General features: G+C 44.6%; 1 protein-coding gene across 2 annotated transcripts in view; it reads left to right on the top strand.

Moving 5' to 3' along the window:
* Nucleotides 1-14,957, top strand: part of CSMD2 (CUB and Sushi multiple domains 2) — a 301,010-nt gene that overhangs the window by 150,465 nt on the left and 135,588 nt on the right. For both annotated transcript variants that reach the window (XM_085081419.1, XM_085081420.1), the window contains exons 9-11: nt 3,472-3,559; nt 5,139-5,263; nt 9,266-9,387. In XM_085081419.1, the coding sequence (XP_084937545.1) occupies nt 3,472-3,559; nt 5,139-5,263; nt 9,266-9,387 (335 nt within the window). The remainder of the gene's footprint in view (nt 1-3,471; nt 3,560-5,138; nt 5,264-9,265; nt 9,388-14,957) is intronic.

The following is a 14,957-nucleotide window of genomic DNA, read 5'->3' as shown; positions in this document are numbered from 1 at the left end:
CCCAGAAGTTTTCATGGAATATCTGTGATCCCTGGTGGGATTAACCCTTTAAACCAACTCATTCCTGCTGCAATCCTCCTGCCAGGAGAAAGGATCACCTCCTTTCCCTGTATTTCTCCTGCTGATTGAGGCTTTGTCAAAACCTTTTCAGGTGCTGCTTTATTTTGTAGTTCCTAAATTTGGGGGAAAATTGTCCCTTGGGAATCTGTCAGTGAGGTTTTTTTATCCACATTTTTTTTAATCCATTTTTATCCACATTTTTCTATCCATTTAACAGTGAATTCCTGTGGCAAACGGAGCAATCAGAACTGAGTGTCACTGAGATGGTGAGGAGAAAGAAATTGGAAAAAATCAGGAGGAGGATGGGATGGGGAAACAAGAATTCCTTGGCTTTATAATAAGGTTTATAATAGAGAAATGGAGTGATGAATCCCAATTTTTGGGATCTGGTGTTCTCCCAGTAACCCAGAAGGATTAATTTGGGAATTGATGCACAGGTGAAGCTTTGGGCAGGTGAGCACTGAGTTCTCAGCACGACAAATTCAGTTTATAACCTTTGGGTTGGTTGTGTTTGTGAGTTCAAAACAGAGAGGAGAGAGAGCAAAAATTGCTGTAAGTGAACATCTGATCATCTCCTTCATTTCCCTCTCCTTGAAAGGGAAATTCCCCAATTCCCACAGTGTGGAGATATCTTCCTTCTCCCCCTTTCTCTGCTTTATCTTCCCTGTTCTGCTTTATCTGCTCCTGTTTTTAGGTGTTAATGAACCTCCAGCTAACGAGGAGCAGTGAGACTGACAGACTCTCCTCCTGGGCTGTGTTTTCCCAAAATCTGGGCTTTGTTTCTTCCCAAAATTTGGGATCCCAGGCTTGGTTTTGATCCAGAAAGGGACAGAATCCCTGTGGGGGTGACAGCAGTGTGCAGTGACCCCTCTGGGGTGTTCAGTGGGTGCTCTGGGGGGGATTTTGCTCCTGGCAGGAGGAATTTGCTGTGGGAATGGGATTTGTTCTCCAGGGGAGATCTCCCAAGGGCTGGGGGGAAGCTGTGGATGTTACAGAAGGGGTTTGACAGGTGTAAAATCAGGAATCTGAGTGCTTTTCCTTCACTCCCACATGGCCTTGGGACAGAAAAAACCTCATCCTGAGGTGAATTTTCATTTATTTGGAGCTGCAGGGATGGAGGGAAGGAAGCCCAAGGAGGCTGGTGGCACCTGGGGACTTTGCTCAGTCAAAATTTCCTGTCACCAGCTGGGTGCTGAATCCAGCAGCTCCCATTTTTCCCACTCTGGGATCCATTTGGAATTCCCTGGGCCTGGGAAAGGTAGCAAAGCAAAGCTTGGGAGTTACAAAAAATTCCAAAAGCAAAACTTTGGAGCTACAAAAAATCCAAAAGGAAAAATTTGGAGCTACAGAAAATCCAAAAGGAAAAATTTGGAGCTACAGAAAATCCAAAAGGAAAAATTTGGAGCTACAGAAAATCCAAAAAGAAAGCTTTGGAACTACAAAAAAATCAGGTGTTGCTGCCTTACCTCCTGACTGAGTTTGAAGAGGAATTATGGATGTGGAAAAGTGGGAAAATAATCCCTCAGGAGCTTCTTTTCCATGAATTCATGGAGATCTGTCACCTCCATGTGTGGAAAATCCCAGCCCATCCCTGCTCCAGCACGGTAGGAAGGGAGGGAAAAAGGGCCTGAAATAGGAAATCCATGAAAAGGACTTTAAAGGGAAAAAGGGAGGAAAAAAGGGCCTGAAATAGGAAATCACTAAAGAGGACTTAAAGGGGAAAAGGGAGGGAAAAAGGGCCTGAAATAGGAAATCCCTAAAAAGGAGTTAAAGGGAAAAAGGGAGGAAAAAAGGGCTTGAAATAGGAAATTCCGATAAAAGACTTAAAGGGGAAAAGGAAGGGAAAAAGGGCCTGAAATAGGAAATCTCTAAGAAGGAGTTAAAGGGAAAAAGGGCCTGAAATAGGAAATCCCTTAAAAGGACTTAAAGGGGAAAAGGGAGGGGGAAAGAGCCTGAAATAGGAAATTCCTAAAAAGGACTGAAAGGGGAAAAGGAAGGGGAAAAGGACCTGAAACAGGAAATCCCTAAAAAGAAATTCTAGAGTGTCAGAGGTGCCAGAGCTGAGGAGAAGCTGGAATGCTTTTGGGATCAGCAGTTGGGAATCATCAATCCTTCCCTCCTTGTAGGAACACCTCCCTCTCCCAGCTGTGGTTGGGATTTCCCACTGGATAATTCCCAAATATTTGGTGGTCTTGGCTTTGTGTGGATCCAGTCTGGGGTGACAAATGTGCTCTTGTCACCTCAGTGTCCCCTCCTGCCAGTGGCCTTTGGGGCACTGTGGTTGGAATTAGAATTGGGATTTTTTTTTTGTGGAATCCAGAGGTGGGATGGGAAATGAGGTTGTTTTAGTGGTACAGCATCGTGGCTGAGAAATGTGTGTGAAGAAAACTGGAATTTCCGGGGCAAAATCACCTTTTTGTGCAATATTACTGAGCTGGAATTCCCATTGGAAATCAGGATTGTGCTAAGGCTGACAAATCTCCAGGTTAAATCTGGGGCAAAATCACCTTTCTGTGCCACATTACTGAGCTGGAATTCCACCTGGAAATCAGGACTGTGCCAGGGCTGAAGAATCCCCAGATTAAACCTTTCTGTGCCATATTCCTGAGCTGGAATTCCCACTGGAAATCAGGATTGTGCCAGGGCTGAGGAATCCCCAGGTTAAACCTTTCTGTGCCATATTGCTGAGCTGGAATTCCATGTGGAAATCAGGACTGTGCCAGGGCTGAGGAATCCCCAGGTTTCCCCATCCTGGAGTGAAAAAACTGATTTTCTCCTTGCGCCTTGGGCAGGTTGGACAAAGCTGGAGCTGGGGAGGCAGAGGATGGAGCTGGGAGTTTTTCCCAGCACTGATCACCACCCCGTGGATCTCACCTCTGTCAGCATCGAGGTGGTTCCATCCAATTTTCCACATTCCAGCTCAATGACTTTGTTTCCAACCCCTCGGCTGCATTGCCCTCTCCTTCCTCCCTCTCTGTTCTGTGCTTGGTTTTCCCCTCTGGGATTCCCCAGCTGCCTTTCCCTGGAGTTGTTTTCCTTCCCTGGCGCCCTGGGCTGGGTTGGGAGGGCTGGGAGGTCACCTGGGAGGTGTTCAAATCCCGGGAAATGGGTTCTGTATCGGTGTCATTGTGCAGAATGAAAAAAAAACCCAAAACCAACTCTTTCCAGAGGTATTTCTGTAGTAAAATTGAGGCAAAACTGTGTCCCTAGCTGGCATTTCCTAGAAAACCCTCAGGTGCATAAACCAAGCAGGATATTCATCCCAAAGCTGTTGTTTTTCCGGAATAAACCACAACACGTTGAGGTTTCTAAACTCCCAGTTGCCATTTTTCTCACCACACCCACCGAGACGCTGCTGAAAGGTTCCTGTGGCTGTTCTGCCTCTGTATGTGCTGTTTTTTTGCTTTGTAGTAACTCAGGTTGGTGTGTCCCAGGGACATAATTTGTGTCCAGACCCTGGGATTCCCGAGAGAGGCAAAAGGATAGGCAACGATTTTCGGTAAGAATCTTTTTTTTTCTTTTATTTTCTATTTTTTTGTTGTTGTTGTTGTTGTTTCTCAGCATGTTCTGTGCATGCTGAGAGCCCCTGGGGGTGTTTGCAGGGATCTCAGGTGTGGCACCTCCCAAAATCCTGCCCAGATTTGGGGGAAAAATATGTAAATTGGGGAAATTATGGGAATAAATGTGTCAAATTCTGCCTTTATGTGTTGTTCCACGTGAGGATCTCTAAAGATCTCTCTGAGTATTTTCATCTGGAGAATCCCTGTGTGCAGGAAAACTGAATCAGCAAAAATTAAAAAAATCACTTTTCAAATCAACTCAAACCCCAAACCCTAAAGAACATGAGGTGACTGAGGTTTCTTCTCACCAAATCCATGAGGAGCCAAATAATTGGGATTTATAACATTTCAGACCAATGATATTTGGGGTTTATAAAGTTTCAGACCAATGATATTTGGGGTTTATAAAGTTTCAGACCAATGATATTTGGGGTTTATAACATTTCAGACCAATGATATTTGGGGTTTATAGAATTTCAGACCAATGATTTTTGGGGTTTATAAAGTTTCAGACCAATGATTTTTGGGGTTTATAAAGTTTCAGACCAATGACATTTGGGGTTTATAAAGTTTCAGACAAATAATAATTGGGGTTTATAAAGTTTCAGACCAATGATAATTGGGGTTTATAAAGTTTCAGACCAATGATAATTGGGGTTTATAGAGTTTTAGACCAATGATAATTGGGGTTTATAAAGTTTCAGACAAATAATAATTGGGGTTTATAAAGTTTCAGACAATCCTGTCCTGCCCAGTTTTCCCTGGCAGAGTGCAGGGATTCCCCAACTGCTGCTGCTGGCCATGGGGAATCAATATTTCATCTGATTTTGCTGGCCAGGGCTGTTCTGCTCATCAAAATTGTCTCTCAATCAAATCCCAGTTTGTCAAATTTCCCTCAAACCCAGCAAATGGGGGAGGGAGGAGGAAAGGGAATTCCCAACAGTCCCTAAAAGCTGCAGGATGAAATCCCAAACTGGATTGTGTTGCTTTGGTGAACAAAGCCAAGGCTGTGAATCCAAACCCAAGGAATAAAGAGCAGAACTCTCAGCAGCTAATAAAGAAGATTTTTTTTTTAATTCACTTTATAAGAATGCTGAGTGTGTGGCTGTGGATGAAATTCCCACTGAAATGTCACTGAAAACTGGGATTTGGATATGGAGGTGTCACTGAAAATTGGGATTTGGACATGGAAGTGTCACTGAAAACTGGGATTTGGACACTGAAATGTCACTGAAAACTGGGATTTGGACATGGAAATGTCAGTGAAAATTGGGATTTGGACATGGAAGTGTCACTGAAAACTGGGATTTCGACAGGGAAGTGTCACTGAACACTGGAATTTGGGCATGGAAGTGTCACTAAAAATTGGGATTTGGACATCAGCACCTGGGGCAGAGGGGGAGGCAGAGCTCAGCCCTTCTCCCTCCCTGCTGCCTGTGGGGCTGGGGATGATCCTGACCCCAAATCCCGGGAGGGACAGGCAGGACAAGGCTGATGTCCCCTCTGTCCCCTCTCCAGGCTGGGCTCCAGCATCCAGTTCTCCTGCAACGAGGGCTACGACCTGCAGGGCTCCAAGAGCATCACCTGCAAGAGGGTGAGCGACCTCATCGTGGCCTGGAGCGACCACCGGCCTGTCTGCAGAGGTGAGGGGCTCAGCCTGCCTGGGGTTTGGGATTTTTGGCAATTCCCAGCTCCTTCCTGGCCCTTTTCCATCCCACATCCTGCCCTCAGGTCAGAAGATCCCAGAGTGGTTTGGGGTCAGAAGGACCTTAAGGATAATCCTGTTCCTCTATCCCAGGTTTGCCTTGGGCATTCCCAGGGATGGTGCAGCCTGAGGGAGCTCAGCCTGGCTGAATTTTGGGATTTTTGGGAATTCCCAGCTCCTTCCTGTCCCTTTTCCATCCCACATCCTGCCCTTGGCAAGGTCAGACAATCCCAGAGTGGTTTAGGTTGGGAAGAACCTTAAAGACATTCCTCTTCCTTCTGCTATCCCAGGTTGGCTTTGAGCATTCCCAGGAATGGGGCAGCCTGAGGGAGCTCAGTTTGGCTGAATTTTGGGATTTTTGGGAATTCCCAGCTCTTTCATGTCCCTTTTCTATCCCCCATGCTGCCCTCAGGTCAGAGAATCCCAGAGTGGTTTGGGGTTGGGAAGAACCTTAAGGACCATTTTGTTCCTTCCACTGTCCCAGGTTGCTCCAAGCTGGCTTTGGGCATTCCCAGGGATGGAGCAGCCTGAGGGAGCTCAGCCTGGCTGAATTTTGGGATTTTTGGCATTTCCCAGCTCCTTTCTGTCCCTTTTCCATGCCCCATGCTGCCCTCAGGTCAGAAGATCCCAGAGTGGTTTGGGGTCAGAAGGATCTTAAGGATAATCCTGTTCTGCTGTCCCAGGTTGGCCTTGGGCATTCCCAGGGATGGTGCAGCCTGAGGGAGCTCAGCCTGGCTGAATTTTGGGATTTTTGGCAATTCCCAGCTCCTTCCTGTCCCTTTTCCTTCCCCCATCCTGCCCTTGGCAAGGTCAGACAATCCCAGAGTGGTTTAGGTTGGGAAGAACAAAGACATTCCTCTTCCTTCTGCTATCCCAGGTTGGTCTTGAGCATTTCCAGGGATGGGGCAGCCTGAGGGAGCTCAGCCTGGCTGAATTTTGGGATTTTTGGGAATTCCCAGCTCCTTCCTGTCCCTTTTCCATCCCCCATCCTGCCCTCCATCACCTCATCCCTTGGCAAGGTCAGAGAATCCCAGAATGGTTTAGGTTGGGAAGAACCATAAAGACAATGCTCTTCCTTCTGCTATCCCAGGTTTTCCTTGAGCATTCCCAGCAATGGGGCAGCCTGAGGGAGCTCAGCCTGGCTGAATTTTGGGATTTTTGGGAATTCCCTGCTCTTTCATGTCCCTTTTCCATCCCACATCCTGCCCTCCATCACCTCATCCCTTGGTAAGGTCAGACAATCCCAGGTTTGGGATTGGAAGGACCTTATGGACAATCCTTCTGCTATCCCAGGTTTTCCTTGAGCATTCCCAGGGACGGAGAAGTCTGAGGGGCTCAGTTTGGCTGAATTTTGGGATTTGTGAGAATTCCCAGCTCTTTCATGTCCCTTTTCCATGCCCCATGCTGCCCTCAGGTCAGAGAATCCCAGAGTGGTTTGGGGTTGGAAGAACCTTAAGGACCATTTTGTTCCTTCCACTGTCCCAGGTTGCTCCAAGCTGGCTTTGGGCATTCCCAGGGATGGGGCAGCCTGAGGGAGCTCAGTTTGGCTGAATTTTGGGATTTTTGGGAATTCCCAGCTCCTTTCTGTCCCTTTTCCATCCCACATCCTGCCCTCAGGTCAGAAGATCCCAGAGTGGTTTGGGGTCAGAAGGACCTGAAGGACAATCCTGTTCCTCTATCCCAAGTTTTCCTTGAGCATTCCCAGGGATGGTGCAGCCTGAGGGAGCTCAGCCTGGCTGAATTTTGGGATTTTTGGCAATTTTCTCTGTCCCTTTTCCATGCCCCGTGCTGCCCTCAGGTCAGACAATCCCAGAGTGGTTTGGGATCAGAAGGACCTGAAGCACAATCCTGTTCCTCTACTCCAAGTTGCTCTCAGGCACTTCCAGGGATGGAAATTCCACAATTTCTCTGGAAAACCTTTTCCAGACCTCCCCATGCTCACAGGAAAGCCTCCTTCAGCCCCTATTTCTGCTCCCCACACAGACTCTGCCAGGAATTTCCCAATTAATTCCCTGTCCTTCCCTCTCTCCCAAACATTCATTTTGTTCAGGAATTAAAATCCAAGCAAGATCATCCCTCTCTCCCCATCCCAGCTATTTTTTCCCTTCTTCCTCTCCTCCTTATCCTGGAGGAGGAAAAGCTGGAATAAAACCTGGAAAAGCTGAGATGGAGAGAGATTTTTAATCTGGAAAAATGGGATTTTTGGGATTCCTCAGGAATTATCATCCTGTGCCATGAGCCATTAGGGAATGGAGGAATTTCTTTTTTTGTCCATTTTTTCCCTTTTTTTTTCCATTTTTATTCCATTTTTTCCCCTTTTTTTTTTCCATTTTTTTTCCATATTTCCCCATTTTTTCCCCAATTTCCCCCCCATTTTTTCCCATTTTTTCTCCATTATTTTTCCATTTTTTTTTCCATTTTTTTCCCAATTTGCCTTTGGCCATTTCATTCCCATTCCCTCTCCAAAATACCACATTGTGATATTCATAATGCAAATAAAGCACAACTTGTAATATTTTTAATTGAATCCCTTTAAAGCTCTTAAAATCACAAATAGGTTTGGGAGGTTTATTTTATTTTTTTTTCCCAGTTCTTTTTTTTTTTTTTTCCTTTAATTTCATCCCCAGATTTTTCCAGGGCTTTGGAATCCCATTTAATTCGTGAAACAAGCCTGGAATAAATGGAATAATCAGTGTAAGAGGATATTTGGCATAAATCCATGACACTATAAAGGAAATTTAGGGTTTCCTCCTGCAGGAGATAAGAAAGGATTTGCCTGCATTATTCTGTTTCTGTGAATCAATTTTTTTAGCTGCTGACTTTCATGTTTTTTGGGGTTTTTTTTCCCTTTTAAAAAAATATGGGGTCTGTTTCAGCTTCCTGCCACTTTTTTCTTTTTTTTCTTTTTTTTTCTTCTTTTTTTTCTTTTTTTTTTCTTTTTTTTTTCTTTTTTTTTTTTCTTTTTTTTCTTTTTTTTTTCTTTTTTTTTTAGAATGTGTTTAGGTTTTTTTAACTGAAAAAAAGAGGAAAGGAAACTGCCGGGAAAGTTACAAATATTTTAAAAATACAAAGTTTTAGAATGTGTTTAGGATTTTTTAACTGGACAAAAGAGGAAAGAAAAATCCTGGGAACTAAAACAAAGAGAGAAAGTTTTAGAATGTGTTCAGGTTTTTTTAGTAGAAAAAAAGTAAAGAAAAATCCTGGGAAAGTTACAAATATTTAAAAAAAAAGAAAAAGTTTTAGAATATGTTTAGGTTTTTTTAATTTAAAAAAAAGAGGAAAGAAAAACGCTGGGAAAGTTACAAATATTTAAAAAAAAGACAAAGTTTTAGAATATGTTCAGATTTTTTTAAAGGATAAAAAAGAGAAAAGGAAAATGCTGGGAAAGTTACAAATATTTTAAAAAATACAGAGTTTTAGAATATGTTTAGGTTTTTTAACTGGACAAAAGAGGAATGGAAAATGCTGGGAAAGTTACAAATATTAAAAAAAATACAAATTTTAGAATATGTTTAGGTTTTTTTAATTAAAAAAAAAGAGGAAAAAAGTCCTGGGAAAGTTACAAATATAAAAAATACAAAGTTTTAGAATGTGTTCAGATTTTTTTTAACTGAAAAAAAAGAGGAAAGAAAAATCCTGGGAAAGTCTACAGCTTTGTAATTTTTAAATATTTGTAAATGTGTTCAGATTTTTTTAAAGGAAAAAAAAAGAGGAAAGAAAAATCCTGGGACCTAAACCAAAAAGAGAAAGTTTTAGAATGTGTTCAGGTTTTTTAGCAGAAAAAAGTAAAGAACAGTCCTGGGAAAATTAGAAATCTTCATTAAAAAAAAAAAACAAAAATCCCTCTGCCATCCCTCTGCCCTCACTCCCACTCCACCCGTTACCCATCCCTGTCCTCCCCTTGATCGCGCGGCGCTCAGCGTGTCCCCTGTGTCCCCAGCCAGGATGTGTGACACCTTCCTGCGCGGCCCCAGCGGCGTCATCACCTCGCCCAACTTCCCCGTGCAGTACGACAACAACGCCTACTGCGTCTGGGTCATCACTGCCCTCAACCCCGCCAAGGTGAGCCCCACAGTGTCCCCAAGTGTCCCCCTGGGCTTGGGGAGGGGATGGGGAGCTCTGCAGTCCGGGGAGGATGGGTTTGGGGTGGTTTTGGGGGATTTTGGGGTTGTGTTTCGGGGGAATTGCGGGTGGGTTTGGGGTGGGAGGGATGGTGGAGCTTGTCTGGTTCCTTGGCAGGGACAGCTTGCAGTGTCCCAGGTGGCTCCAAGTTCTGCCCAGCCTGGCCTGGGACACTCCAGGGATCCAGGAGCAGCCTGGAATTCCATCCCAGCCCCTCACAGGGAAAGATTTCATCCCAATATCCCATCTAAACCCACTGCTTTTCAGTTCAAAGCTGTTGTTGAGGAGAATTTTTGATTTGTTGATCCAAACACATCCAGACACATCCAGACACATCCACACAAATCCAGACTCATCCAAACACATCTGAGCACATTCTGACACCTCCAAACACTTCCAAACACTTCCCACCATCCCAGGTTGCTCCAAGCCCTGTCCAGCCTGGCCTGGGACACTTCCAGGGATCCAGGGACAGCCAGAGCTGCTCTGGGAATTCCATCCCAGCCCTTCACAGGGAAAGATTCATCCCAATATCCCATCTAACCCCACTGCTTTTCAGTTCAAGGCTGTTGTTAAAGAGAATTTTTGATCTGTTGATCCAAACACATCCCAACCAATCCAGACACATCCTGACACTTCCAAGTACATCCAGACACATCCACACAAATCCAGACTCATCCAAACACATCTGAGCACATTCCAACACATCCAGACACCTCTAAACACTTTCAAACACTTCCCACCATCCCAGGTTGCTCCAAGCTCTGTCCAGCCTGGCCTGGGACACTGCCAGGGATCCAAAATTCCACAGCTTCTCTGGGAATTCCATCCCAGCCCCTCACAGGGAAAGATTTCATCCCAATATCCTATCAAAACCTGCTCTCTTTCAGTTCAAGGCTGCTGTTGAGGAGAATTGTTGATTTGTTGATCCAAACACGTCCTGACACATCCAAACACATTCAGACACTTCCAAACATATCCCAACAAATCCCAACACATCCAAGCATATCCAGACACTCCCAATCATCTCCAAACACATCCAGACACCTCCAAACACTTCCCACTATCCCAGGTTGCTCCAAGCTCTATCCAACCTGCCTTGGACACTCCAGGGATCCAGGGGCAGCCACAGCTTCTCTGGGAATTCCATCCTGTCGCTGTTGAGCCGCTAGCAGAGAAAAGGACCCAAGTTCTCAGTGTAGCAAGAAAGAGAGTTTATTATTTTGATTCCCATATACATATAGACTTGTCAGAGGTCACCCAGATTGGTCAGCCAGAAACCTCCCCCTAGGCCTAATTGGCCAGGCCTGAACTGTCCACATCTCAAGACACTGTTTGAAAAACATCCAAACTTTATCTTTGTTTATAAAACACAGCGAAATCTTCTCACGAGAAGGACCTGTGCTAGCCACACCATCCCAGCCCCTCACAGGGAAAGATTTCATCCCAATATCCCATCTAACCTGCTCCCTTGCAGTTCAAAGCTGCTGTTGAGGAGAATTTTTGGTTTGTTGATCCAAACACATCCAAACACATTCAGACTCATCCAAACACATCCCAACAAATCCAGGCACATCCTGACACATCCAGACACATCCAAGCATATCCAGACTCTCCCAAACACTTCCAAACACCTTCCACCATCCCAGGTTGCTCCAAGCCCTGTCCAGCCTGGCCTGGGACACTTCCAGGGATCCAGAGACAGCCCTGATTCTCTGGGAATTCCATCCCAGCCCCTCACAGGGAAAGATTTCATCCCAATATCCCATCTAACCTGCTCCCTCTCAGTTCAAGGCTGCTGTTGAGGAGAATTGTTGATTTGTTGATCCAAACACGTCCAGTCAGATCCAGACAAATCCAAACACATCCTGACACTTCCAAGTACATCCAGACACATCCCAACAAATCCAGGCATATCCAGACCCTTCCAGGCACATCCACACAAATCCAGACTCATCCAAACACATCTGAGCACATTCCAACACATCCAAACACATCCAGACACCTCTAAACACTTCCAAACACTTCTCCAACCCCAGGTTGCTCTAAGCCCTGTCCAGCCTGGCCTGGGACACTGCCAAGATCCAGGGGCAGCCCTGATTCTCTGGGAATTCCATCCCAGCCCCTCACAGGGAAAGATTTCATCCCAATATCCCATCTAAACCTGCTCCCTTGCAGTTCAGAGCTGCTGTTGAGGAGAATTGTTGATTTGTTGATCCAAACACATCCCAACCAATTCCGACACATCCAGAATCATCCAAACACATCCAGACACCTCCAAACACTTCCAAACACTTCCCACAGTCCAGGCTGCTCCAAGCCCTGTCCAGCCTGGCCTTGGACACTGCCAGGGATCCAGGGGCAGCCACAGCTTCTCTGGGAATTCCATCCCAGCTCTCACAGGGAAAGATTTCATCCCAATATCCCATCTAACCTGCTCCCTTTCAGTTCAAAGCTGCTGTTGAGGAGAATTTTTGATTTTTTGATCCAAACACATCCCAACCAATCCAGGCACATCCAGACAAATCCAAACACATCCAGGCAAATCCAAACACATCCTGACACTTCCAGGCACATCCCAACCAATCCAGGCACATCCACACAAATCCAGACTCATCCAAACACATCTGAGCACATTCTGACACCTCCAAACACTTCCAAACACTTCCCACCATCCCAGGTTGCTCCAAGCTCTGTCCAGCCTGTCCTGGGACACTGCCAAGATCCAGGGGCAGCCCTGATTCTCTGGGAATTCCATCCCAGCTCCTCACAGGGAAAGATTTCATCCCAATATCCCATCTAAACCCACTGCTTTTCAGTTCAAAGCTGTTGTTGAGGAGAATTTTTGATTTGTTGGTCCAAACACATCCAAACACATCCAGTCAAATCCAGACAAATCCTGACACTTCCAAGTACATCCAGACACAACCCAACAAATCCAGGCATATCCAGACCCTTCCAGGCACATCCACACAAATCCAGACTCATCCAAACACGTCTGAGCACATTCCAGCACATCCAAACACTCCCAAACACATCCAGACACCTCCAAACACTTCCCACCATCCCAGGTTCTCCCAGCCCTGTCCATCCTGCCCTTGGCCACTCCAGGGATCCAGAATTTCACAGCTTCTCTGGGAATTCCATCCCAGCCCCTCCCAACTCTCCCATTAAAGTTTTTTCAGCCCCTCGAGCTCCATTTCTGCACCTCCTCTGCCCCCCCAGTGTTTCCCAGCTGTCCCTAAATCCCTGCCCTTCCCTCCCTGCAGAGCACTCATTTGGCTCGGTAATTAACAGTGATTATTTTATTTATAATTATATATAATAATATATATCACAATTATTAGGGATCAAAGCCCTTTGAGGGTGGGGAAGCAGTGCTGCTTGGGGCAGGAGGCTGGGCTGGAAAATGCTGATTTTTTTTCCCCATTTTTTGGGAAATTATCCAGCAGGATTTTCCCCATTTTTTGGGAAATTATCCAGCAGGATTTTCCCCATTTTTTGGGAAATTATCCAGCAGGATTTTCCCCATTTTTGGGGAAATTATCCAGCAGGATTTCCCCCATTTTTTGGGAAATTATCCAGCAGGATTTTCCCCATTTTTGGGGAAATTATCCAGCAGGATCCAGGGCAGGTTTGGGTTTATCTCCTGCTCTTTATTATAAATTCCCATAGAAATGTGTGTAAATGATTTTTGGGGTTGCTCAGCCTTCCAGGGTGATGTTTCCTGGAGGATGCTGGAATATTCCTGGAATATTCCAGGAGGCTGGAATTCCACACATTCCACACATTCCAGCTCCTGGGGGTGTTTTACCCTTTTTTATCCCTTCCTGGTATTTTTGTACATCTTTGTCTCCCAAAAAATCACCAACATGCAGGTTTTGTGTGGATAAATCAGTGTTTGGGAAGCTGGGTGGAGATATTCCCTGGTGTTTTGTGGGATAACAATTCCAGTGTTTGTTATTTTGTGGGATAACAATTCCAGGTTTCCTGCTGCAAATGGTGGAGGAGAAGATGGAAATTCTGATTAAAACTTGTGCACCTTTTTTTTCCCTTTTGGGAAATATTATTCACAAAATATTCTCATCTTCAGCTCTGTTCCTTTGATTTTGTGCAACTCTTGTGCCCAAAATTTTCCTGTTTTTCCATCAGCAGCTTCTCCTCTGACCTTCCTGGGCAAAACTCTCTTAATTTTTCTGTGGAATTTCTGTTTAGAAGAATTTTCTCCTCTTCCCCTGCTTGGCTTCTTCCTCAGCTTTGAAAGCTGAGTTTGGAACAAACGCAGAACCTGCAAATCCTGAGCCTTTCCTGACTCATAAACAGGACTGGAATTGGTCAAATCTGTTAATTTTGATACTTTAATCCATGAATTTTGATAAATTTGGTACTTCCCAGCTCAGATCAGAGATTCAAACAGCACAAGAAACTTTGCCTCTGAAATGATAAATAGTTAATTAAAATACCAGTTTATAAAGGGTTTTTTGGGTTTAGATGTTTCATCCTGGAAGTTTAATTTCCAGGTGGGAAAAACCCTCTGCTGAAGCTGGGAGAAGATTTCCATCTCCTCAGCTCTCCCTGCTCATCCTCATCCTCTCCTGAATCATAAACAGGACTGAAATTGTCCAAATTCATTAATTTTGATACTTTAATCCATGAATTTTGATAATTTTGGTATTTCCCAGCTCGGATGAGAGATTCAAACAGCACAAGGAACTTCAGATTCTGCTCCTATTTCAGATTCTGAAATGTGGTTTGGTGAAAACAGCAATGTGGAGAGATTCCATTGCCTTTGAAATGATAAATAGTTAATTAAAACTGTCAGTTTATAAAGGATTTTTTGGGTTTAGATGTTTCAGGGTTATTTCCAGGTGGGGAAAAACCTCTCCTGAAGCAGGGAGAGTTGGGAGAAAAGCTCTGACTCTTCTGGGAAGGTCTCAGCTCTCCCTGCTCATCCTCATCCTTTCCTAAATCATAAATGTGACTGAAATTGGTCAAGTCCATGAATTTTGATAATTTTGGTATTTCCCAGCTCAGATCAGAGATTCAAACAGCACAGGGAACTTCAGGTTCTGCTCCATGGATTGAAATATGGATTGGTGAAATTAGCAGTGTGGAGAGATTCCATTGCCTTTGCCTCTGAAATGATAAACAGTTAATTAAAACTGTCAGTTTATAAAGGATTTTAGATGTTTCATCCTGGAAGTTTAATTTCCAGGTGGGGAAAACCCTCTGCTGAAGTTGGGAGAAGATTTCCATCTCCTCAGCTCTCCCTGCTCATCCTCATCCTTTCCTGAATCATAAACAGGACTGAAATTGGTCAAATCCGTTAATTTTGACACTTTAATCCATGAATTTTGATAATTTTGGTATTTCCCAGCTCACATCAGAGATTCAAACAGCCCAAGGAACTGCAGGTTCTGCTCCATGAAATACACTGAAATAGGGATTGGTGAAATCAGCAGCTTTTTTATGGAGAGATCCCATTGCCTTTGCCTCTGAAATGATAAATA

The sequence above is a fragment of the Lichenostomus cassidix genome, chromosome 23, assembly GCF_008360975.1.
Source record: "Lichenostomus cassidix isolate B80296 chromosome 23, HeHo_3.0, whole genome shotgun sequence".
NCBI classification, from domain to species: Eukaryota; Metazoa; Chordata; class Aves; order Passeriformes; family Meliphagidae; genus Lichenostomus; species Lichenostomus cassidix.
Note: the sequence above shows the minus strand (reverse complement) of the source record. Positions and strands in the feature narration are given on the sequence as shown.